The sequence below is a fragment of the Cucurbita moschata genome, unplaced genomic scaffold (genome assembly GCF_002738365.1).
Source record: "Cucurbita moschata cultivar Rifu unplaced genomic scaffold, Cmos_1.0 Cmo_Scf00082, whole genome shotgun sequence".
In the NCBI taxonomy this organism is placed as follows: Eukaryota; Viridiplantae; Streptophyta; class Magnoliopsida; order Cucurbitales; family Cucurbitaceae; genus Cucurbita; species Cucurbita moschata.
Window position 1 is genome coordinate 53,202 of NW_019268598.1, and position 27,912 is coordinate 81,113.

General features: G+C 32.8%; 1 protein-coding gene across 4 annotated transcripts; it reads right to left on the reverse strand.

Annotated features, from left to right (window-relative positions):
- LOC111438753 (subtilisin-like protease SBT5.3) lies at nt 1-26,975 on the reverse strand. 4 transcript variants are annotated; one of them, XM_023076616.1, is made up of 12 exons: nt 26,866-26,975; nt 26,668-26,777; nt 15,622-15,719; nt 3,778-3,942; nt 3,578-3,680; nt 2,229-2,763; nt 1,916-2,013; nt 1,392-1,637; nt 1,121-1,235; nt 799-1,012; nt 102-645; nt 1-63 (listed from the first exon to the last, which is right to left on the reverse strand). In XM_023076616.1, the coding sequence occupies exons 1-12, from the start codon at nt 26,947-26,949 to the stop codon at nt 60-62; spliced, it is 2,316 nt and encodes a 771-aa protein (XP_022932384.1). In that variant the 5' UTR covers nt 26,950-26,975; the 3' UTR covers nt 1-59. The 4 variants fall into 4 exon arrangements, with proteins under 4 accessions (XP_022932384.1, XP_022932383.1, XP_022932386.1 ...); XM_023076615.1 differs by lacking the exons at nt 26,668-26,777; nt 26,866-26,975 and adding exons at nt 15,809-15,918; nt 16,006-16,115; XM_023076618.1 differs by lacking the exons at nt 15,622-15,719; nt 26,668-26,777; nt 26,866-26,975 and adding exons at nt 4,196-4,293; nt 4,383-4,492; nt 4,573-4,872.
- Between the last annotated feature and the right edge of the window lie 937 nt (nt 26,976-27,912).

A 27,912-nucleotide genomic window follows, 5' to 3' on the forward strand; every position in this document is an offset into this window, starting at 1 on the left:
AAAAACAACGAAAAATCCATTATTATTAGCCATAAGAACGGTGAACATGACAAGAAATTTTAGCTTAAATAAGCTAAGCTCAACTCATGTGCATCTTTTACCACATCAATAGTGTCACAGAAATTGGACTACTAACACGATGCTTCCCATCAGACCACACTAGTTTTCCGAATACATGATTTTCAGTTTGATTATTTGGCACCCTCTTCAACACAACTTTGAAATCCTTCTCTTCATCCGATTTAGTGAACTTCAAAGTACTTGGGTCTACTGAAACCAAAATTCCTGGCGGTGCCTCTACTTTAGCAACATACGTGCCTGGACTTCCTACATTTTTCACTCTTCTTTTGATGTTCACTTCCTTTGATCTCAGATCAAATATGGAGATTGATGGGTAGTTCAAATCTGTTACTTTGAATGATTTTGAACAAACAAATGAAGTATCATTAGTGAATAGTCTCATTTGTGTTTTATTATAGCCACGGGCGCATAAGAAGTTCAAGTAGTCTTGGGTGGAGAGGTCGTAAACAAGGCCAGGATTTGCTGCTTTGTTTGGTTGGACATGGCCTGCACCATATGCAAATGGGCCTGCTTTCTCCTCTATTGAGGTTAGTATTGGATTTAAGTCATTAGCTTTCGTTTCAGCTACAAAACAAAACCATAGTCAGCAAGATTTAAGTCAAATGTATCTTAATGCAAATATCATAAATAGCATCTTTTTACTATTCATAGTAATAAATAACTAGTTTAATTAGTTCGTTAACTTTTAAAATGATGAAAGAATTTTGAATAATTAACCTGTGGTCATGATTGCAGATCTGATAGCTGCTGGACTCCATTTTGGATAAAGGGTTTTGAGAAGGCCAACTATGCCAGAAATGTGGGGGCATGACATGGAAGTGCCCGATAAAACATTATATAGAACCCGACGTTTATCAAAATGTGAATGAGTCGGTGGTGCTATGTTAGAGAAAGCCGCTAGTATGTTCACACCTGGTGCTGTTATATCAGGCTGGAAATTAAAAAAAAAAAAATGCAGTACTTAAAATTTGTGATTGTTAGCGGTTGACATATTGAACTTTATACCATAAAATTACTCAACACATCATTCTTAACCAACCTTCAGTATTGTGGGCTCAATTACGTTGGGACCTCTTGACGAGAATGAAGCCATAATTGGTGCTGGTTTGATTCCCAACTCAGTCCTCACGCTAGTCATATAAGCCATTGGAGTTCTGATTCAACCACAAAACATGACATATAAGTTGCAACTTTTGAGAATAAACGTTGGGACTTCTAAATTCATGTTAAGTTTATGTTTAATAGATCATAAAGTTTAAAATACTTCGAGAATAAACGTGGAAGTTGATGGAATAAGATAGAGTAATTACTTAGTAGACTGGATGTATTTGTAGACTGATTCACCATCGGTATAACTTATATGTGAAGCAGGAAGTATGTGTGCTTCAGACAAAAGTGCACGCCCACCAAGCAAATCATTAGCAAGAATCATCCCTACACCACCTGCTTGAGCAACCACGTAACCTTTGTCCACTCTTGAATTGTCTCCTCTGAGGCAAACTACAATTTTTCCTTCTACCTTTTTAGGATCAAGAGTCCCTTCAAGACACAGTCCGCTGCAAGATCACAATAACTTTTGCTTAATATCATGTGCTACTGTCAATTTATTCTAATTATTAGGGTGAAAACATATGATTAAAGTTTATTGTTTATTTCAACTCAAAATGTATCTCGCTTACAAATTTACATTATATGGTTTTAAAAGAAAATTCCTTAAAGGCTCGTTTTTGGATCTATTTCAAAATTCAAGTGTTAATTTTAAAGACTAGGGCGTGATTGAAATGTATCCAACATTTAGAGATGTTTTGTATAATGTAAATAAAAATATACTCACGTTTCATAATCAGAGACATTGTTGAATTTTGCATCTAAAGCACGAATCAACGGATAGAACTTCTTAGCTGGCAATATTTTACCTGAAAGACTTTCACCCTGGTATTGACAATGAAAAATCATTGAAGTCAACATAAACGTAGTACAGAGCCTTAAGTTCAATCGATAAAAATATAGAAACACGTATACGATACAATTTTATATGTCCAATAAAATTTACTATGTTTAAAAATGGTTCGATACTTACCTAACTATTTGTATAAATAGTGTCAAGAACATAACTATATGATACTAACAAGTGTCGAATAGAGTACCTTGAAGTGCCTCTTGTCTCCCAATGTCACGTTTGTGGTAAAAAGCCTATCAATTGTGCTAGCTCCTACCGTTAACATCCATGGTGCAACATTTGAGGCAGTGCCTTCATATGGTCCTGAATTTCCAGCAGAACAAACAACAGTGATGCCGTTCTTCACTGCATGGAAGGACCCTATAGCTAGTATATCGTCATAAAATTCTTGAACACGTCCACCGAGTGAAACCGACAGCACGTCAACTCCATCACTAATGGCAGCTTCAAAGCCAGCTAAAATATCGGCCACAAAACATCCACCATCCTCCACGGGAGGCCAACATACTTTATAGGCAGCAACAAGGGATTTAGGGGAACCCCCTTTTGCAGTGCCATAACCATTCCCAAAAATGCTTACTCCTTCAACAAAATTGCCTCCCGCCGTGGATAAGGTGTGTGTTCCATGCCCATTGTCGTCCCTTGCTGTTTCGTAGCTTGAGTTGAGAGGTCCCGCAACAGATGCATAGCCTTTGTTGAAATACCGTGCTCCAATCAGCTTCCTGCATTTCAAATTGTCATACGTACTGATACAAGCATTTGATACAAAGATTAACGAGAATACAAACACTGGAAAAAGATAAATCTATATCATTTTATGTAAGAAGAAAACTAAAAAGTCTATGAATTTATGCAATTGTATGCTTAAAAAACATGGATTAAACGACAAGTTCCTAATTTTTTTTTATTTGTATTTTTTTTTTATATATGAACTAAAAGAAACCTCTAATAAGTCTCTTAACTTTTATGTATCTACTAAACTATATACCCATTTGACATTTATTTAAAATTCAGAACCTACTAAAAATAAATTGTATATTAAGAGTTTTATTAGAGATAAAATTCAATTTTATACGTAATAGATCAATTAGTTTTTAAATATCTAAATAGATGGAGGAAGTATTAGAATGTTTCATACCTATTACATATTTGAAAGCTTTTTTTAGACGCAAAAACTTAAAGTTCAAATCCTTCTTAGATACTTTTTAAAATACTTTTTAAAGTTCAAAAGATATCTTAAATATAAATCTGAAATTTTGAAACTATACATGTAATTTAACCAAGCAAATGAATTTGATGTAATTTTGCCTTAAAAATTTATGCATTTGCGTGCCTATTTAGTATCATTAACCATGATTTAATATGCTTCTAACAAATTTTAGATTAGCATTCATTATGAACAACTATTCCAAGTGTTTGGTAACGAAAGTGTCCGATCTGTGCTTAACATATTAGTCAAATGAAAGTGTGTGTATTTTTTAGCATAAAAGAATTAAATAGAGGTGAAGTAACAATAAGAAATTTGATGTTAGGGACCTGTTGCAGTTAAAGTTGGATCCACCTTCACAACTTCCCTTCCATCTTGTTGGAATAGGTCCATATTCTTTATCACTAAAGCTTTTTGATTCTGGCCAAACACCTGTATTGATCCCAATTACAAGAAGAATAAGAGGTGCCCAAATTATTACAAAAGCTACCGAATGTCCAAGAACTTATAAAAGGAAAACAAGACCGACCTGTGTCAAGGTTGCCAATGATTGTAGATTCACCAAATCTTGAAAGGTTCCAAAGTGAGTTCGAAGGAATTCCGCCATCATTTTCAACTCCAAGAAAGTTCCATGATCGTGTCGTGTGCAGTTTTAGTCCTTTGTTTTCATATACTGATACAACATCAGGACGCTCTAAAAAAAGAATAAAAACAACATCATTATTAAATTAAAAAAAATGAGTCACACTTGATAACTATTTGACTTTTGAAAATTAAGCTTGTGAATACTTCCTACCTACAAAGTTTTGGAATTTTTATGTCAGAACGTTCCCATAAAAGCATGCAACCCAATAAATTAGGACCAAACGAGTATGATTTTATTAGAAAGAAAATCATTATCAAACAAAAGGATAGCCATAGCCATAGAAACGGATGAATTATTTTACTTGCTACATCTTCTGCAACTTTCTGATCAAGAACAGCTGCAAAACCATTGATATGTCTATTGTACGAGTAAAAGATTGCTTCTTTGGCTGCTTCATTACTGTACTCGGAAACAAAAACATAAGAGCGTAAATGAAGAGTGAGAGTTCAACAAATCTACACTACATGATTTGAAACGAAAAGCTTCACCTTCCTAACACGGATCCAAGTAGATTATAGTGAGTTTGTGTTGCAAGTTGGAGATCAACCGCAGAAGGATTCAAACCATGTGAATGTGATCCCAAGTAAACAATATAAGACTGCACAACATAAACGTTTGAATATGAAAGCCCACTTAATATAAACATTAAAAAGCATTTATAAGTGACGATTGAGTAACCTTCTTGGCTGCAATGGTGGATGTTTGCAAAAGAGCAAAAAGAAAGAATGAGAGAAGTAAAGGAGGAAGATTGAAGGCCTCCATTTCTTTTCCTCTTTGAGAATAATGATTCCTTCCTCATCCTTCTTACTGTATTTATAACGTTGATGAGTGTTTTGTTTGAAGAAATTATTAGAATAATTATGGTAAGAAAATGAAAATTATTTAACAACTCATCCTCCTCCAAAAACATGGAATCAAGAATGAATACGTTATGGTTATATGGTCATGTCCCATTTGACAGCCAAGATCATCCTCTTTAATTTTGTTCATACTACCTTCCAAAATAGATACAACTTTTTAAGCAATGGAATCTCTCCATTTTAAACCCTTTTAATTTTATTACAAATTTTAACTTGACATAAATAATAATATAAAAATATTTTAATTCTATAGAACTTTTGAACATAGTTCAACTGATTCTAATATGTATAACTGAGTACGAACGGGACTCAAATTTTAGTAATCTTATTAAACTCAAAAAAAAATAATAAATTTGTTTTATATATATCTTAGGTTTAAATTTTAGCCGACCTTAAATGACGTCTTATGTTTGAATATATAGTCTTAAATGACTTAAGTTAATTGAACAAAGTACATTGTTTTGTTTGTAAGTTTTCAAGCTCGATATTATAATGTCTTAAGTTTGAATTTGGTAACATGTTAGTCCATGTCGTGACCTGCCTTTAATTCCCGGTTAGTTAATTAATGAAAATTAACTCAAATTTTTACAAAAGTAAAATTTACTATTGAAAAAAATAAAGAAATTTATATTAATTTCATCAATTATGTTTGGTTTTAATTTAATAAAATTAAGACGTTAAGCCTAAATTTGATTGACTAGGCTAGCGTAGAGTAAAAATGAATTATTATTTTTTTAATTATTAGTTTAAATTTTAATAGATTATATGTATATAAAGGAATTTTTTTTTCTAAAAAATTGAGATTTTAAAATAATAATGCAAAAAAAAAAAAAAGGACTTTTATAATCAATTTCATTTCTTTTCATCTATACAATACTATTTATTTTCAACTACTTAATTGAAAATTAACTAATTAATTAAAAATTTGAGAGACATTTAATATTGTGATTATCAATTATTTTATTTAAAAAATAAATAATAATTGTTTTCTTCAAAAGGTTGAATCCAAGAAAGGATCATATTAGATTTGAACAGCAAATTAAGAAGATAAGGTTATATGGAATCTCTCCATCTTTAAACTTTTGGATTTTATTTGATATGTTTTAATTCTTTGTTAATTAATAAATCAGATCAAATTTAACTTTTAGAAACCAAAAAAAGTAATTTAGTTAAAGTTAATTTTAACATGAATACACACTTGAAAAGGAAAAAGTGTTTGAGATCATACCAATCTAATTCATATTAGGAGGTGGAAACTCGACTCGACTTTCTATCAAGTACTCAATTTCTTATTTCTTTAGTATGGCTTGTGCCACCAAGATACATACGACAATGTTAAAGTAATACTAAATGAGTAATCACTTTCATGAGACTCTTAGTTAAACCTTCTTGTGCGGTTGGAAATCAATTGTTGCGACTCTAGACATCCTTGGTAGGTATGTAATGACCCTAGATTTCTATTTACCTAGAGTCACTACCGTCATCATAGCGTAATAATTTCTATGCAGAAATAAGCTTTAAACTTCTTACTTCATCTTAAACACTGTCATAGACTTACGTGATTGAAAACATCTTTAAAATGGCATAATGAAAGACTAAATAAAATAAATAAACATTTAAATTAAAAATATCATATTCTAGTCTAAGTCTTGGAATATAAATGCATCTACCCTAGAGTCCTATCCGATCTCGACCAGCTTCTTATTACGTGAAAAACATGGAAAATAAGGAATGAGTACAAAAATTTAGTAAGTAGCCTACTTGTAGGCTCTTAATCATGTTCTTGATATGCTAGGGTACCACACTCTTTCTTGTCTTGTTATGGTTATTATTGCAAGTATTTAGGCTCCTTAGTTATGTTCTTGATTTGGAGTTCTTTTCATGATCTATCTCGAGGACATTGGTCCTTGGATTCTAAAACCTTAGTTATTCTTTGAGGGCCTAAGTACTATGGTTCCTGTCCTTAAAACTTGGATCTTGATTCATGTTCTAGTCCTTCATCTTTATCTTGTTCTTGGTTATTTTCTAGGTTCTTGTTATGTTCTTGGTTCTTTCTCCAAAACACTCCCCTAGAGTTTATGATATCAGTCATGAACCTAACAACTTGTGTTATAGGGTTCATGTGTACCAAGCAACACAATCTTAACCTACGTCCAAGGTTTCATGTGTTTCAAGTGACGTAGTCTGAACTCGCACCTTAGGGCTTACTTCTTAGGATATAGAAATGACTTTCTTAAGACTCTTGCCCATGCTTAAATCCCTTCATTTCTTTTCTTTAATCCTTTGACATGAGCGGCTTATTCTTATTGAAGCTAAGTTTCTTCATTATAGGGTGTTACAACTTGATTAATGAACCAAGGAGAAGAAGATTGAGTTGTTCGACTTATAGGGACATGAGTGGTTGTCTCGTCTAAAGGAACAAACTTAAAGTTGAGAATAAGATAGAAAGCACAACTTTTGAAGCATAAAAGTGATTGCAAAATGAGAATATTTGCTAGAACGCCACCTAAAGGGTGATGAATGTTCTTTTAGGCTTTAAATGTATATCACTTTTATACATACAACCCTATGTGCCCCACTTTTGTACGCACATAACCAACGGTCTCATTTCTTTTATTAGATATACACATATTTTATATCACTTTCATATAATATCGATCCTATACATACTACATGTAGGAAGGTATCCCATAAGAGTCATGAAAAGAAGGAAACGTTAATAATATTATTTTTGATACTTTCATGAATCACACACATCAATCAGTTCCCATAATTTGAAAGCATCAATTTTAGTACACGATGCAACATCACAAGCATTTCCTTTCAACAATAATTTTCATGATTCACATTAGCATAACATGACATTCAAAAAACATACATAGATAGGCATAATTGACATTATAACCTGATATTCATTGTAAGCATCATGCAAAATAACATACCTCATACAATTTTTAACGACCCTAAATTTTGTACTTAACCTAAAGTTGCTACGGTATACATATCATGAATATTTAATGCAGAAATACTTCATTTTAATGGTTATATATTATCAATATTATGTTATTGTTTATTTTCTTTTACCCTATAAAATTCTTTTCTTTCAAATTGTTTTCAACACATTTTTTCGCTCATGTTTCATAAAAAAAAATTCTACTAAATGTGACTTAAAAGCTCGATCATACGTCAAGATTATCCTCAAGGTTTGATTTTCAAACAATTGACTTGTTCATCGAGCTAGAACAAGTGTTGCATAATCGTTATCTTGTTGATACAAGAGTGCAATTGTGACAATACATACGTGTGTAAACGCGTGTAAGACCCCTCTTTAATACATATGTTGCGCGTGTGAGTCCCTTTTTTATCTGTTCAGCCTCCGTATATCAGTCTTTTATCCCGATTTTGATACTAACCTTATCTTAAAGTGAATTAGGTTCCATAAGAAGAAATTCAAACATTTTGGATACCTCATTTGGGAGAAATCATATTCAAGAAGGCACGCGCAACCAGGTAAGTAACCACATAGATTCTTTGTAAGACTTATAGGGATTGCTTGGAAATGCATTCATGTTAGTAAATCCTACCCTTGGTGGATAGATTCAGTATGATTAGAGCCTAGAGAGATCGATTAAGCACGAGATTTGCCACACATATTGTAGAAATTTAAGAAATGCTCCTTAATTACTGTTATGGATTGTTTACTACTAATATGTTCATAGATATGTTGAAAGGATGATGAGAACTTGTGATCTGTGCTCTAGTTATTTGATGGATGTTATCATTCCGTTGAGCATATGTGGTTGAATTGCATGTCTTATTGTACATTAGCTTCCGGTGCATGAGTGTGTGTTCTCCCTGATAGAAATAATGTAGCTATTAAGAGATAAGACTAGGACATTAGAGATAGGTTGGCTAGACGATTTCTAGAGACCGGACGACTCAAACAGACTGAACACCTTAGGATCATGAGTGGCGATCAATGGGTCTAGACCCTAGTACTCTCAAATCAAGTAAGGGTTAAAGAGCCCGAACAAAGAAACTTGGAGAGGAGAGTCCAAGTCAAAGCCATCAACCCGCCCCAGTAACCTAGAGGACTGACACAACAAACTAAAAAGACTAAGGAAGTGTCCAAGCTTATAACAGTGGGTATGGCATCAAATAGACTTCCACTTTCCTCCATACCAGTACCAGTACTGTTAAATCAGGCCTAGAATTGTTAGGGCTGTGTGACCGACAGGTTAGTTGCTAGGAAGTATAGAGGGGTCACTCCACCAATCTTGGGTGACATGATGGTCCTACGTAGAGTTTGCCAGCTAACCTCTCATGGATAATTAGACTAGGCTAGCACATACCAAGATGTCCCCACTAGGAAGAGAGTTCTATGGGGTAGCGTCTCAACTTAGGAGTTTCCGCTACATTGGCTAAGATAGTTACCTAAGTCCAAGAGAAGCAAAGGTTGCATACCAACAGCCTAGAGAAAACTTCGTGGACACCTACTAGGACATGGATGCGATAAGAGCCTAGAAGTAGATTGCTTACTTAGTATAATTTTATACTCACCACTTGCATCATTTATTTTTTTCAAGTGACTGATTTCATTAGTTGAGGCGAGGGGTGCTCGGGAGCTTTGAAGCCACAGAGGGTATCGACCCAGGGCATCTAGTGTGTCTGCATGTTATAGGATGTCATACTTTATAACTCTTGTATCCCAATCTCGTTCCCAACTTCGTAAACAATCTCATACATTTTCACCTTTAAACGTTCTTATTTCTGTTTTAATGTGAGTTCATTTATTTATGTTAAACCACATAAAATTTTAATTTTCAAATTAATCTTTCATACATGTTTTTTATTGCGTAATTTGCGTAATCCACTTTTCTTGACCTAGCTCAAATTTCATAGTAAATTTGATTTAATTTGTCCCTCTTTGCCACTCTTTGTTATGAAAATATTAATGTACAAATTGATTTCAAGGAAAGGGGGAAACAGAATAATTTTGAGAGAGAAAATATAGTGGCAGTGACCCAAATGACTATTTAATGACAATTGTTTTAATTTATATAAAAATAAGGCATATCTCATCTTCCCTCAGACAAATATGTTGAATGCAGTTGAAGATAGTTGTGATTTATGTCATAAAAACTCGTAATTTATTATTTAATTTTTGTATAGGATGCGTTTTTGATAGCTGTCACCTACCTTAGATCCTTGTGTGAGTCAATAAACTTGACTTAGTAAAAGAACTGTGGGTAGTAAAACAACTTTTAGTAGTTGACAAATTGTGGAGCTAAGTTTGAGAAAATATTTAGTAATTTATTTAGGAGAATTATTAGACGTTTTAACATGAGGAGAATGTTTCGAAAATTTGTTAGTGCTTCCTCCCACATATAAATACTCGTTAAATGTACCCTCTATTCACAACAAAAGAGAACTAAAAAGCATAGGGCTTAAGGTTAGTCCAAGAAACTCTCTCCTCAAGTTGTTTTTTCTCTTCATTTATTTGTTTTTTGTTTTGGTATATTTTGATCGTAGGTCAAAACCAATAATTGTACGATCAAAGGCAAAGGATCCATCTGATTCCAGTGTAAGAACGACGATCAATGTCTATTTTTATTGACCAAGGAATATTACATCCCAAGTTTGAAAAAAAATATTATTAGCTTTGGTCAAATAACAAAAAGTAGAATAATTGAGTTAGTTGACTCGTTCCTCAAGATATTCGACAGAAATGGAGCTCTGTTGAAAAAGGTAAAACAGTTGCAAAATCGCCAGTATAAGATATTAATAAAATACCATCAACATCTTCCAAAAACCTCCCTTAGCATTGAGAGCAAGAAAGAGAAGAAGAAATCAGATAGTCGTGAGAAGAAAGAACGAAAGAACAGAGCTAAGAAGAGGCCACTTTAGTCCGAAATAGCAATCTACAAGTCAAGGTGTTTCATAAAACATATCGTCTTAACCAAAGAGGCCTACTGGCCGACCTAAAAAACAAAAATTCAATAATAATAAGGTTGAAAAAGATGAGTAACTTACCATATGATGTAGTGTAAAAGAGAGGTTGAAGAATTATCCGTAGTTGACAAATTGTGAAGTAACTATTACAGTCAGTGGTTTATTTAGGAGATGGAAAATAGTTAGTGATTTATTTAGGAGGACTTTTTGCCCTAAAAAGTTTAGAAAATTTTGTTAGTACTTCCTCCCAATAAATGTAAAAGGGATTACTTCCTCCCAATAAATATAAAAGGGATCAACCCTCTATTTACAACAATAGATGAGAATTGAAAAACATAGCGTTAAGGTTCTTAGTCTAAGAAACTCTCCCTCATATTGTTATTTCTACTTCATTTATTTTGTTTTAGTATATTTAGATTGTGCGTAACAATCAACTCCCTTTATATTTTTTGACGGCTCTTTTTAAGCCATTCAACATAGAAAACTTAAATAAATTAAACTAAAAAAAAAGCAACTAAAAATTCATTATTAACCGACATGAGAACTGTGAACAAGAAAATAATTTTTCAAAAGATTGAGCTAAAACAAGCTAAACTCAATCCAACTCATGTGCTTGTTTTACTAAATCCCTAATATCACAAAAATCGGGCTACTAACACGATGTTTCCCATCAGACCATACAAGTTTTCCAAACACATGCTCTTCAGTTTGATTATTTGATACCCTCTTTAACACAACTTTGAAATCCTTCTCTTCATCAGTTTTAGTGAACTTCAAAGTATTTGGGTCTACCGAAACAGAAACTCCTGGTGGTGCCTCGACTTGAGCAACATACGTGCCTGGACTTCCCACATTTTTTACTCTTCTTTTGATCTCTACTGCCTCTGATTTCAGATTATTCATTGAGATTGATGGGTAGTTCAAATCTGTTACTTTGAATGACTTTGAACAAACAAATGAAGTATCATTAGTGAATAGTTTCATTTGTGTTTTATTGTAGCCACGGGCACATAAGAAATTCAAGTAGTCTTGAGTGGAGAGGTCGTAAACAAGGCCTGGATTTGATGCTTTGTTTGGTTGGACATGACCTGCACCATATGCCAATGGGTTTGCTTTCTCCTTTTCTGAGCTTAGTATTGGATTTAAGTCATTGGCTTCGGTTCCAGCTACCAAACAAAACCGTTAGTCAACAAGATTTAAGTCAAAAGTTTCTTAATGCAAAATAATGCAAATACCATAAATAACATCTCTTACTATTTATAAATTACTACTTTAATTAGTCCCTTAACTTTTAAAATGATAAAAGAATTTTGAATAACGAACCTGTCGTCATGATTGCAGATCTGATAGCTGCTGGACTCCAATTTGGATAAAGCGTTTTGAGAAGGCCGACGATTCCAGAAATATGGGGGCATGACATGGAAGTGCCCGATAATGTAATAAATTGAGTATGACGCTCATCATAAGGTAAATCAGTTATGGATGCTGCTTCAGAGAAAGCCGCTATTATATCCACCCCTGGTGCTGTTATATCAGGCTGAAATTTAAAAAAAAAAATGCATTACTTAAAATTTTGTGATTGTTAGGGGATGACACATTGAACTTTATACTATACAAGTACTCAACACATCATTCTTAACCAACCTTGAGTATGGAGGGTTCAACTGTGTTGGGACCTCTCGAAGAGAATGAAGCCATAATTGGTGCTGGTTTGATTCCCAACTCAGTCACCTGAGTCATGTAAGCTATTGAGGTTCTGTTTCAACCACAAAACATGAAATATATAACAAATTTTGAGTTTGATAAATTTTTTAACTTAAAAAATATATTTAATAGTCCTATGCTTCTAATTTTATGTTTATTAGATCAAAAAGATCAAAATACTTCGTGAATAAACATGGAAGTTGATGGGATAAGATGGAGTAATTACTTAGTAGATTGGATATATTGGTAGACTGATTCACCATCGGTATAGCTTATATGTGCAGCAGGAAGAAAGTGAGGACTAGCCGAAAGATCATCCCCATATTCCTTGTCATTAGCTAGAATCATCCCAACACCACCTGCTTGAGCAACCACATAACCTTTCTCTCCTCTTGAATTTTCTCCTCTAAGACAAACTACAATTTTTCCTTTTACCTTGTCTGGATTAAGAGACCCTTTACGACATAGTATGCTACAAGATCACAATAAATTTTTCTTAATATCATATGCTATAGTCAATTTATTCTAATTATTACCGTAAAGCTATAGGGATTAAATTATATAAAATACTCTTAAATTTGAAAACATATTTTACCTTTTGAAAAATTTTATTTTAAAACTTTAAAAAAGTGTGAAAGATGCAAATATTCTACAAATTAGAAAAAATTATGATCAACTGATAACTATATATACATAAAAAAAATATGATTAACGTTTATTGTTTATTTCAACTGAAAAGATATAGCTAACATCATTTATAAATTTACATTATAGGGTATAATAGAAAATTTCTTTTATGGAAAATTTTCTAATTTAAAATTCAAGCTTAGGACATGATTGAAATGTATCTAAAATTTAGAGATATTTTGTATAGTTTAGAGAAAAATATACTCACGCTTCGGTACTAGAGGTGTTGTTGGATTTTGCATCTAAAGCACGGATCAGTGGATAGAACTTCTTAGGTGGCAATAATTGACTAGAAAGACTTTCACCCTGGTATGAATAATGAAAAATCATTGAAGAGAATATAAACATAGTAGAGAGCCGTAAACTCAATCGATACAAATATAGATACGTATACATGCAATTTCATATCTAATGCAATTTACTATATTTAAAACTGGTTCCATACTTACCTAAATATGTATAAATAGTGTCAAGAACATAACTATATACTACTAACAAGTGTCGGAAAGAGTACCTTGAATTGCCTCTTGTCTCCCAACACCACGTAACTTGTAAAAAGCCTGTCAATTGTGCTAGCTCCCACAGTTATTATCCATGGTGCGACATTTAAGACAGTACCTTCACTTGGTCCTGAATTTGCAGCTGAACAAACAACAGTGATGCCGTTCTTCACTGCATGGAAGGACCCTATAGCTATAAGATCGTCGGAAAATTCTTGAATACCTCCACCGAGTGAAACCGACAGAACATCAACTCCATCACTAATGGCAGCTTCAAAGCTAGCTAGAATATCGGCCATAAAACACCCATCACCTGTATCTGTAGACCAACATACTTTATAGGCAGCAACAAGGGCTTGAGGAGAACCCCCTTTTGCAGTGCCATAACTATTCCCTAAAATGCTTACTCCTTTAACGAAATTGCCTCCAGCAGTGGATAAGGTGTGTGTTCCGTGCCCATCAACGTCCCTTGCTGTTTCATAACTTGAGTTGAGAGGTCCCGTGTCGGATGCAAAGCCTTTGTTGAAATATCGTGCTCCAATCAGCTTTCTGCGTTTAAAATTGCATACAAACATTTAATACAATGATTAGCTAAAATACAAACACGACAAGTAAAAATCTAATATCATTTGTATATAAGAAGAAAATTCAAAAGTAGTTGAGTTTATGCATTTGCATGGTTAAAAACATAGATTCATCGACAAGTTTAGTTCCTAATTTTTTTTTGTTTATATATATTATATATAGTCTATATATGAACTAAAATAAATGTCTCGTAAGTCTATATAAACTCTTAGCTTTGGATATATTTTATTCCTAAACCTTAAAAAGGCTTAAGTTCCTTACCCCTACAATTTTGTGATAGTCAATAAATCTTGAAATTTTAATTTTGTGTGTACTAAATCATTGATCCATTTGATATTTATTTAAAGTTTACAAACCTACTTAAAAAAATATAATATAAATTGAAAGTTCAGAGTTCTATTAGATATAAAATTTAATTTTATGTCGATTAGAAATTTTTAAATATTTGAATATGTTTAGGACCTATTAAAACATAATTGAATGTTCCAAACATAGTACACAATTGAAAACTTTTTTGGACACAAAAAAAATAAAGTTCAAATCCTTATTAGATAATTTTTAAAGTTGAAAGATATCTTAAACATAAACTTGAAAGTTATGAACTATACTTGTAATTTAAGTAAGAAAATGAATTTGATGTAATTTTGCTCTAAAAATTTATAAGTTTCTTTTTAGTATCATTAATAATGTTTCGATATGCATCTAATAAATTTTAGATTGTGCCTAACATATTAGGCAAATGGAAGTGCATATTTCTAAAAGAATTAAATAGAGGTGAAGTAACACTAAGAGATTATTGTTGGGATTATTGTTAGGAACCTGTTGCAACTAAAGTTGGTGCCACCTTCACAACTTCCCTTCCATCTTGTTGGAATAGGTCCATATCCTTCGTCACTAAAACTCTTTGATTCTGGCCAAACACCTATATGGATTCCAATTTCATATAAAAATTATTACAAAAAAAAAAAATAAAAAAAAAAAACAGAAGTAAGACCAACCAGAGTCAATGTTGCCAATGATGGTAGATTCACCAAATCTTGAAAGGTTCCAAAGTGAGTTCAAAGGAATTCCACCATCATTCTCAACTCCAAGAAAGTTCCATGATCGTGTAGTGTGCAATTTTAGTTTTTTGTTCTCATGTACTGATACCACATCATGATGCTCTAAAAAAGAAAAAGGATAAAAACATCATCATTATTAAATTAAAAAAACAAGGATCGCCTTGATAACTATTTGACTTTTGAAATTAAATGTGAATACTTCGAATCTACAAAATTTGGAAACTAAAAAAGGTTTTTGGAATTTTTTTTATGAGTATGGAAATGTTTCCATAAAAGTATGAAACCAATAAATTAGGAACAAACAAATATAATTTTACCAGAAAATCATTATCAAACAAAATGATAGTCATAGCCATATGAACAAATGAATCATTTTACTTGCTATATCTTCTGCAACTTTCTGATCAAGAACAGCTGCAAAGGCATTGATATGTCTATTGTATGAGTAAAAGATTGCTTCTTTAGCTGCTTCGTTGCTGTACTTAGAAACAGAAACATAAGATCGTAAATTAGGAGTGAGAGGTCAACAAATCTGCACTACATGATTTGAAACTAAAAGATTCACCTTCCTAACATGGATCCAAGTAGATTGTAGTGGGTTTGTGTTGCAAGTTGAAGATCAATTGCGGAAGGATTCAATCCATGTGAATGTGATCCCAAGTAAACAATATAAGACTACACACAATTAAAAAAAAGTTTGAGTGTCTAAAACGCATTTGATATAAACATTAAAAAAGGATTTATAAGTGATCAATGACTAACCTTCTTGGCTGCAATGGTGGATGTTTGCAAAAGAACAAAAAGAAAGAAGGAGAGAAGTAAAGGAGGAAGATTGAAGGCCTCCATTTCTTTTCCTCTTTAAGAATAATGATTCCTTGGTGATCAGTGTTTCATTTGGGCTTCATCTTTCATTTCTCTTTATAGAGTTGGGAATAGTGGAAATTCATGGTTTGTTGAAGCAATTATTAAGATAATTATGGAAGGAATGTAAATTATAAAACAACTCATACTGTTCCAAAAACATTGAATCAATGAGGGATATTATCAAAATGAATATGGTATGGTTAAATGGTTTTGTCCCATTTGACAGCACCACATGAGATTCTGTTCCAATTGCAAGATCATCCTCTTAAATTTTGTTCATGGCACCTGCTATAAATAAATGGAGATTTTTATGCAAAGGAATCTCTCCATTTTAAACCCTTTCATTATTATTAGAAGTTTTAACTTGGAATAAATAATAACAATGCATAAATATCTTTTGTTATTAGAAGTCTTAACCCATTTGTAGAATATATACATAGCAAAATGATATGAGATTGATATGATGTAGGTTATGGTACGGTATATGTGATTATTGATACGTTTATGATATGATATAATGTGAACCAATATGTTAGGGATATGTTATGTGATTTTTATGATACATAAAATGATATAATATGTGCACAATATGGATTGTTATGTCTAAAAGCATAAAAACGTTATGCTATGATTGATATGTGACATGAATGATATGCTATGATTGACATGCAAAACGATGAACTAATATGAAATACAACTCCAGTATACGCATGAGAATTATGATAAATGATATAAGAAATGCTATGAGAAATGATATGATAAGTACGAGACGCTAGCCGGGTTGTATTAATGATAATTAAAATGGAAAAAAGTTGGGACCTCATGCGCTATTGTGTGTTCATCCATTGGGGGATACCTCTATTCCTTGACGGTAGTACAGGTGCGTGAACTACTAGGCTGGGGAACGTTCATTATGTTTATCATAATGCTGCCGTGATGGTCGCTATTCCTAACAGGTGTTCCGCATCAACAACTCTTGGAGAATGCTTGCCCAACTAGAAAGGGGGCCTAGGAGGTGTGCGAACCAATTGGTGGGTTCATATTCGCACGTGTGGACCGTGTGTAGGAAAATTTAGTACACATCCCAACTATCCGGTAGGATAGCCGTCGTAAGAAAATAGACCGTTATGATAGGTCTCATTGATGAGATTGTATGTGTTTGCATTTGACCTTAATAGTGGGTCATTTACGGAATATTTTAAAAAATACTCAGGCCATATACTACTCCTATTTAAGGTAAAGGCAAGACATTCCTATATGGTTCAAGACGACATTGCAACTCAAGACCTTGTCACATACCTAGGGTACTCACATTTATTTTTCTTAGACTTAGGCTAGAATGAGATTTTTTTTTTTAATTTAAATGTTTATTTGTTTAATTTTAGTTTATTATTATGTCGTTTTAAAGATATTTTCGAACATGCAAGTCCATGACTGTATTTTTAGATGAAATTTATGTTTTTGAATACGTAAGTCTATGACTGTTTACTACTAATATGTTCATAAATATGGTGAAAGGATGATGAAAACTTGTGATATGCGCTCGGGTTATTTGATGGATGTTATAACTCCATTGAGCATATGTGGTTGATTGCATGTCTTATTGTACATTAGCTTCAGGTGCGGGAATGTGTATTCTCACTTATAGAAATAATTTAGTTATAAGAAATAAACCTAGGGCGTTAAAAGACAAATTGGCTAGACGATTCATAGAGACCAGGTGACTCCAACAGATTGAGAACCTTAAGCTCCCCGAGTGGCAATCAATGGATCTAGACCCTAGTACTCTCAAACCATGTAAGTGTCAAAGGAGCAAGAACAGAGAATCATGAACAGGAGAGTCCAAGCCACCAACCTGCCCTAGTAACTGCCGCCCTAGTAACCACCACAATAAACTAGAAAGACTAAGGTAGTGTCCAAGCTTATAGAAGTAGGTATGGTATCAAATAGACTTCCACTTTCCTCCATACTAGTACCAATACCGTTAAGTCAAGCCTAGATTTGTTAGAGTTGTGTGACTGACAAGTGAATTGGACTACCCTGCACAACGAATCCATCCTTTGAGAGAACACGTAGGATTATATAGATAGTCTTAGTTGCTAGTTAGCACAGAGGGGTCACTCCACCAATTTTGGGTAACATGATGGTCCTGTAGGTAGGGTTTGCCTCCCATGGATGAGAGCAGGATAGCACATACCACGATGTCCCCATTAGTGAAAGAGTTTTATGAGGTAATGTCTCAACTTGAGAGTAACCACTACTTAGGCTAAGATAGTTACCTAAGTCTGAAAGAAGCAAACGTTGCATACCTTGAGCCTAGAGAAAAGTTTGTAGACACCAACTAAGTAATGAATGTGATGAGAGCCCATAAGTAGGTTGCTTTACTCAGTATAATTCCCTTCCTTCCTTTATTTTTTCTCAAGTGACTAATGTCATTAGTTGAGACAAGAGGTGCTCGGGAGCTTTGAAGTCATAGAGGATGTCGACCCAGAGAATCTAGTATGTTTGCATGTTATAGGATGTCATATTTTATAACTCTTACGTGTTATAGGATGTCATATTTTATAACTCTTCTATCCCAATCTTGTTCCCTACCTTGTAAACAATCTCATACCTTCGCAGTTGTAAACATTCTTACTATTTCTTTTAAATCACGTAAAATTTTATTGTAATTTCTAATGTTATTTTTCATACATGTTTTTATGGCATAATATGCTATTCTTGACCTAGCTAAAATTTTAAGTCGATATAGTAAATGCAATTTAATTTGTCACTCGTTGCCACTCTTTGTTATGACAATATTAATATACAAATTGATATCAAGGAAATAATGAAACTTCAATATATAAGAAATGATTTTGAGAGAGAAAGTATTGTGCTAGTAACCAAAATGGATATTTAATTATCGTCGTTTTTATGTATATAAAAAAAGAACTCTTTGGGCTAAAGTGTTTAAGAGTTACGTAGAATGTCGAGTATTACAAGACATATCTCATATTCTCTAGCTTCAGTTGGAAAGAGCAATCTACCACTTAGAGTGCTTCAGACTTACCCGTCTCAACCAAAGAGACTTAGAGTTAAACTTAAAAAGACCTAGAATTAAACCTAAAAAGAAACAAGAATTCAATAATAATAGGGTTAAAAACAGTGGAGTACCTTAAAACATGATGAAGTTCCTATGCAAAAGAGAGGTTGGAATAGTGGTCAGTAGTTGCTAAATTAGGGAAGCATGTTTTGAAAACAAGTAAGTGATTTTGTGATTTATTTAAGATAATTTTTAGTTGTTTAAATTTGTTAGTGTTTTATCGATAAATACTCCTAATATGTATGTTCTATTTACAACGAGAATCTAAAAGCATAGTTTGAAGGTTGTTAGTATTTTAAGGTTTTTTCTACTTCATTATTTTTTGGCATAGTTTGAAGGTTGTTAGTATTTTAAGGTTTTTTCTACTTCATTTATTTTGTGTAATAGTCCAAAAATAAATAAAGAAATAAACGAATAAAAATAATTATAAAAATAGTTAAAATTATAATAATAAAAAATAAATTAATTAATTAAAAAAAAAAAAAAAAAAAAACCTTTCCCCACTCCTCTCCGCTAACCTCTTATCCCTTCCCACAATTATCTCTCCTTAACCTATCCTTATGCCAGCGAGTAACAGTTACTGCAAAAAAAAAATAGAAAATCAATAATCGTAAGATTTAATTGAGAAAAAAAAAAGAGAATGACCTTTACCTAGTTGAGATTTATGTGAAGATAGATCTGATCATCAAGGTATATATTAAATCTTTATTTTCTTTTATCCTATTTTTTAGAAATCACAACTAGATCTTCATTGAATTATTACAATGATCTGAGTTAGAAACTAAATGTCTGATTCTAGTCAATCACGTCATATTAGTAATGCTATATTAAATTTTTATCAGTAGCCAAGTGAATAGATTAAAGATAGAACGGCGCCCAGAAAACTTTTGAATAGGAAACACTGAGATAAGGAAAGATTTGGAAACAGGGATCACTCGAAATTTGGAAGGCATGACAACAGAATTAAAAGGAAACAGATAAAAAAAAAGGAAGATTAGGGAATTAAAAACCACAAACTAAAACTAAATATGAGGGAAAAAGGTAAACACAGAGGGTAAATACAAAGAATAGTAAAGATCAGACTAACTTGAAAAAACTGTATCTACTTTCTTATAGAACAGTATGAAAAATAAGATTTTTAATAAAAATATAATTATAGATATATAACATTTCAGACTTTTAACAATGGACCAATGTAAATTAGAGAAATAATGTTGTAGAGTTCAAACCTGAAACTAATGTCATGGGCTCATATAGGTTGACTTGGATTTCAAAGGACGGAATCGAACTTTCATTAACGATATATTTGTGACAACGACTTAAGCTAGCCAAGTAAGTGACCTTACTATCGGCATGGTTATATTTGATGTTGACACGTGCCCTGTGGTTCTGCACGTGTCATATATATTGATATGTGTGAATTGTCTGTGGATTAATATGCTTCCTATTTGTTTGTATGATAATAATTATGTGGTTGACGACAATAGCATGTATGGTTGACGACAACAGCAAGACCATGTCATATATATTGATATGTGGTTTGTATGATAATAATTATGGTACGATGTGCTCAATGATACGTTTGAGATAGGGTACGAGAAGGATGCACAAAACGAAATGTAACGATAGGAGTAAGATACGTTCATGAAACGTTAGAGTTAGGTTACATACCGGAGTGCTATGGATAGGAGAGATTGATGAAAGAATACGGTTAGGTTATGGGTAGAAAGGGATAGGTTTGTGATAGGTTGATAGAACGATAGCGTTAGGGTACGTTCTTGTAACGATATGACTAAGGTACGTCACGTAATGATATGTATGTGATAGGTATAAGAACGTTAAGGCTATGGTAAGTTAGAGAACGATATGACTATGAAGTGTTTACGTTATGACTTGGTTATGATATGATACATTGTATGCTAGATTATTGTGCTTACGTACGAAATCATGTGAATGTGAATGTATGTTATTTATGCTGCTTAGTTGATGTGATATGAATGCATGTAACGATGTGTTGTACGATTATGGCTTGTTGTATGAGTATTGAAATGTAACTGAATGAATTGTATGACATGAAATACGGTAAATTGCATGATACATAACCCCGCTAGGAATATGTATGATATGTAACGAAATGAGAATGAGAATGACACGTAAGCATGAAAACGTGACACGAGGTTATGTTCATTAAATGATGACTATAGGACTAGTGGGACCTTATGCATATTGTGTGATCATGCATTTGGGGGATACCCCTATCCCATCACGAGGGTACGGACGCGTACATCCAAATGGCAGGACAACGATCGTTATGTCCTGCATAGCGCTGTCGTGACGGTTTTAGTTTTAACGGGTCCCGGTGGGCCCCCAGAGCATGCCCACCGGCTAGGGACAGTGGCCCAGCAGTGTGCGAACTAGCTGGTGAGCCCATACTCGCACGTATGGGCTGCGTGTAGAGTATATGGTACACGTCCACGATTACCTATTAGGATTACACTGTAGGGAAAACGAAATGAAACGAAATGAAGTGAAACGAAACGAAACGAAATGAAATGAAAGATAGGTCCCATAATTTTATTGCATGTGATTGTTGCATTTAACCCCAATAGTGGGGTCACTTACTGAGAATTTCTTTAAATACTCAAGCCTTGTGCTACTACATTTTTCATATTAAAACAAGACATTTTTGTACGGCTGACGACGGTATCGCAACTCGAGATCATGGCACATGCATAGGATAGTGGCATTTATTTTCTTAGACTTAGGATAGACTAGGATGTTTTAAACTTAAACGTTTATTTATTTTATTTCGAGTCTTTTGTTGTGTCGTTTCAAAGATGTTTTCGAAACACGTAAGTCCATGACTGTGTTTTAAGTTAAAGGTTATGTTTTATGGAATTTAAATGAAGTCTTCCACATTCAATGTTTATGGTATGTATACAGTAGCGACTTTAAATTAAGTAGAAAATTTCGAATTGTTACATTTTGTTTTAGTATATTTCTGATCCTAGGTTAAAACTAACACCCTCAACATTGCTCTTTTTAAGTTATTCAACGTAGAAAACTTAAATAAATTAAACTAGAAAAAAAAAAAAAAAAAAAAAAAAAAAAANTATTAATAGAAAGGAGAACTGTGAATAGGAAAAGAAATTTTCAAAAGATTGAGCTAAAACAAGCTAAACTCAACCTTTTTACTAAATCTCTAATGTCACAAAAATTGGACTACTCACACGATGTTTCCTATCAGACCACACAAGTTTTCCGAACACATGCTTTTCAGTTTGATTACTTTGAATCCTCCTCAACACAACTTGAAAATCCTTCTCTTCGGCAGTTTTAGTGAACTTCAAAGTACTTGGGTCTACCGAAACCAAAACTCCCGGCGGTGCCTCGACTTTAGCAACATAGGTGCCTGGACTTCCTACATTCTTCACTCTTCTTTTGATCTTCACTACCTCTGATTTTAGATTATACATCGAGATTGATGGATAGTTCAAGTCTATTACTTTGAATGACTTTGAACAAACAAATGAAGTATCATTGGAGAATAGTTTCATTTGTTTTTTATTGTAGCCACGAGCACATAAGAAGTTCAAGTAGTCTTGGGTGGAGAGGTCGTAAACAAGGCCTGGATTTGCTGCTTTGTTTGGTTGGACATGACCTGCACCATATGCCAATGGGTTTGCTTTCTCCTTTTCTAAGCTTAGTATTGGATTTAAGTCATTGGCTTCGGTAACCGCTACAAAACAAAACCATTAGTGAGCAAGAATTAAGTCAAAATCTTTCTTAATACAAAATAATGCTACCATAAATAACATCTCCTACTATTCATAAGTTACTAGTTTAATTAGTTCGTTAACTTTTAAAATGTTGGAAGAATTTTGAATAACGAACCTGTGGTCATGATGGCAGATCTGATAGCTGCTGGACTCCATTTTGGATAGAGCGTTTTGAGAAGGCCAACGATGCCAGAAATATGGGGGCATGACATGGAAGTGCCAGATAATTCAGTGAATTGAACCCGACGCTTATCATAAGGTAAACCAGTTATGGATGTTGCTTCAGAGAAAGCCGCTATTATATTCACCCCTGGTGCTGTTATATCAGGCTGAAATTTTTAAAAAAATGCATTACTTAAAATTTTGTGATTGTTAGGGGATGACACATTGAACTTTATACTATACAAGTACTCAACACACCGTTCTTAACCAACCTTGAGTATTAAGGGCTCAACTGTGTTGGGACCTCTCGACGAAAATGGAGCCATAATTGGTGCTGGTTTGATTCCCAACTCAGTCACGTGAGTCATATAAGCCATTGGACTTCTGTTTCAACCACAAAACATGACATATAAATTCTAAATTTTGAGTTTCATAAATTTTTTAACTTAAAAAGTACGTTTAATAGATTCCTAAGCTTCTAAGTTTATGTTTATTAGATCATAAAGTTTAAAATACTTCGTGAATAAACCTGAAATTTCATAGAATAAGATAGAGTAATTACTTAGTAGATTGGATGTATTGGTAGATTGATTCACCGTCGGTATAGCTTATGTGTGCAGCAGGAAGTAAGTGTGCATCAAGCGAAAGTGCATCCCCACTTCCCTTGTCATTAGCAAGAATCATCCCAATACCACCTGCTTGAGCAACCACGTAACCTTTCTCCACTCTTGTATTGTCCCCTCTAAGACAAACTACAATTTTTCCTTTTGCCTTTTCAGGATTAAGAGACCCTTGGTGACATAATATGCTACAAGATCACAATAAATTTTGCTTAATATCATGTATTCTTGTTAATTTATTCTTTATTAGAGTGGTGGATTAAATTATACAAAATAATCTTAAATTTTAAAACACATTTTACATTTTGAAAAGTTTATTTTAACTCAAGATACCAATCAAAGTTAAACATTCTAAACATTAGAAAACTTTTGATTATAACTCAACTTATAACTATATAGAAAAAATATGATACAGTAACATCATTTAATAATTTACATTATATTGTTTCAATAGAAAATTCTTTTTAGATATGTTTCAAAATTGAAGGGTTAATTGTAAGAATTAGGACTCGATTGAAATGTATCCAAAATTTAAAGATATTTTGTATAATTTAAATAAAAATATACTCACGCGTCATTGTCAGAGACATTATTGGATTTTGCATCTAAAGCACGGATCAACGGATAGAGCTTCTTAGCTGGCAATAATTTACTAGAAAGACTTTTACCCTGGTATTGACAATGAAAAATCATTAATGAGAACATAAACGTGGTGCAGAACCATAAACTCTACAATTTCATATGCCCAATGTAATTTACTATGTTTAAAAATTGTTTCGATACTAACCTAAATATTTGTAGAAATATTGTCAAGAACATAACTATATACTAACAAGTGTTGGGTAGAGTACCTTGAAGTGCCTTTTGTCTCCCAACACCACGTTAGTGGTAAAATGCCTGTCAACTGTGCTAGCTCCCACAGTTATCATCCATGGTGCAACATTTGAGGCTGTGCCTTCAAGTGGTCCAAAATTTCCAGCAGAACAAACAACAGTGATGCCGTTCTTCACTGCATGGAAGGACATTATAGCTAGTATGTCTTCAGAAAATTCTCTAGCACCTCCACCGAGTGAAATCGATAGAACGTCAACTCCATCACTAATGGCAGCTTCAAAGCCAGCTAGGATATCAGCCATAAAACATCCACCACTTGCCACCGCAGGCCAACATACTTTATAGGCAGCAACAAGAGCTTTAGGGGAACCCCCTTTTGCAGTGCCATAACCATTTCCAAACATGCTTACTCTTTGAACGAAATTGCCTCCAGCTGTGGATAAGGTGTGTGTTCCATGCCCATCATCGTCCCTTGCCGTTTCATAGCTTGAGTTGAGATGTCCCCCGTTAGATGCATAGCCTTTGTTGAAATATCGTGCTCCAATCAACTTCCTACATTTAAAATTGTCACACGTACTCATACAAGCATTTGATAGAATGACTAGCTAGAATATAAACACGGAAGGACTTATGATGAGTTTATGCATGATTAAATTACCAGTTTAGTTTTTTTTTTTTTTTTTTTTTTAATAATATATTTAAACTAAAAGAAATATTTGATAAGACTATATCTATTTATTCTTAAACCTTAGAAAGTATCTTTTAAGTTTCTTAACTTTATATTTTGTAATTGCCAATAAATCTTGAAACTTTGGTGCTAAATTATTGACTCATTTGACATTTATTCAAAATTCACAAAGTACTAAAAAAAATAAATAGAATATTCACAGTTCTATTAGATATAAAATTTGATCAATTAATTTTTAAATATTTGAATATGTCTCCGAATCTTTTAGATACATAATTAAATGTCCCAAACTTATTACACAGTTGAGAAATTAAATTTCAAATCCTGGTTAGATAGTTTTTCAAGCTCAAAGATATCTTAAACATAAACATGAAAGTTTAGGCACTATATTTATAATTTAACCAAGAAAATGAATTTGATGTTATTTTGCTTTAAAAAGTTATGCATTTACATTATATTTCTATTTAGTAACTCGATATGCATCTAACAAATTTTAGATTAATAAGAGATTTGATGTTAGGTACCTGTTGCAACTAAAGTTAGAGCCACCTTCACAACTTCCCTTCCATCTTGTTGGGATAGGTCCATATCCTTCATCACTAAAACTCTTCGATTCTGGCCAAACACCTATATGGATTCCAAATACATATAAAAAAACATTACAAAAACTCAAAACATAAAATAAATAAATATATATATATATATATATATATATATATATATATATATAAAGGAAAGTAGGACCAACCAGAGTCAAGGTTGCCAATGATGGTAGATTCACCAAATTTTGAAAGGTTCCAAAGCGAGTTTGAAGGAATTCCACCATCATTCTCAACTCCAAGAAAGTTCCATGATCTTGTTGTGTGCAGTTCTAGCCCTTTGTTTTCATATACTGATACTACATCTGGACGCTCTAAAAAAGAAAAATGATAAAAACATTATCATTATTAAATTACAAAAACTAGTCTAGCTTGATAACTATTTGGCTTTTGAAATTAAGCCCGAGAATACTTCCAACCTACAAAATTTTGGAAACTAAAAAGGGTCCTTTTGTTTTTGGAACTTTTTTTAATGAGTATTGTAATGTTTCCATAAAAATATGAAACCCAATAAATTAGGAATAAACTAATATAATTTTAGTAGAAAGAAAATTATTATCAAACAAAAGGATAGTCATAGCCATATAAACAAATGAATCATTTTACTTGCTATATCTTCCGCAACTTTCTGATCCAGAATAGCTGCAAAAGCATTGATATGTCTATTGTATGAGTAAAAGATTGCTTCCTTAGCTGCTTCGTTGCTGTACTTGGAAACAGAAACATAAGACCCTAAATTAGGAGTGAGAGGTCAACAAATCTGCACTACATGATTTGAAACTAAAAGATTCACCTTCCTAACACGGATCCAAGTAGATTGTAGTGGGTTTGTGTTGCAAGTTGAAGATCAATTGCGGAAGGATTCAATCCATGTGAATGTGATCCCAAGTAAACAATATAAGACTGCACATAATTAAAAAAAAATACTTTAGGGTCTAAAACGCATTTGGTATAAACATTAAAAAGGATTTATAAGTGATCAATGACTAACCTTCTTGGCTGCAATGGTGGATGTTTGCAAAAGAACCAAAAGAAAGAAGGACACAAGTAAAGGAGGAAGATTGAAGGCCTCCATTTCTTTTCCTCTTTAAGAATAATGATTCCTTGGTGATCAGTGTTTCATTTGGGCTTCATCTTTCATTTCTCTTTATAGAGTTGGGAATAGTGGAAATTCATGGTTTGTTGAAGAAAATATTAAGATAATTATGGCAGGAATGTAAATCATTTACCAACTCATACTGTTCCAAAAACATTGAATCAATAAGGGATATTATCAAAATGAATGTGGTGTGGTTAAATGGGTATGTCTCATTTGACAGAATCATCCTCTTAAATTTTGTTCATGGCATCTTCCAAAATAGATAGAGCTTTTTAAGCAATGTAATCTCTCCATTTTAAACCCTTTTATTTTTATTAGAAGTTTTAACTTGGAATAAATAATAACAATGCAAAATATCTTTTAATTTTATCGAACTTTGGCATTGTTAATTTCGTTAAAGTATGTATAGCTGATCAAGAGATCAGGGTTCGAATCTGCTCCTCTTATTAAACTAAAAATAATAATAAATTTGTTATCTATACAATCTCTTTTATATGTATATAGTCTTAAATCACTTAAAAGATGATTAAAAAAAATTAAAATAAAATAAAATAGTTCATATTAATTTCATCTAATTTAATGAAATTAAGACTTTAAGCCTAAATTTGATTGACTATGCTAGTTTAGAGTAAAAATGAATTAGTTTTTTAATTATTAGTTTAAAGTTTTTAGTAGATTATATGTATATTCTTTTATAAAGGAATTTTTTTATTCTAAATTTGTTTAAAATTGATTCTAAACCATTCAAACTTTTAATCGATACTCATACTAATTATAGAGTATGTTTTAAGTTAATTGAAAATTGAGATTTTAGAATAATAATGCAAAAAATACGTTTTATAATCTCATTTTATAATAGATTGATAGAACGATATGGTTAGGATACGTTCAAGCAATGGTCTGGCTAAAAAACGTTCATGAAACGATAAGAGTAAGATG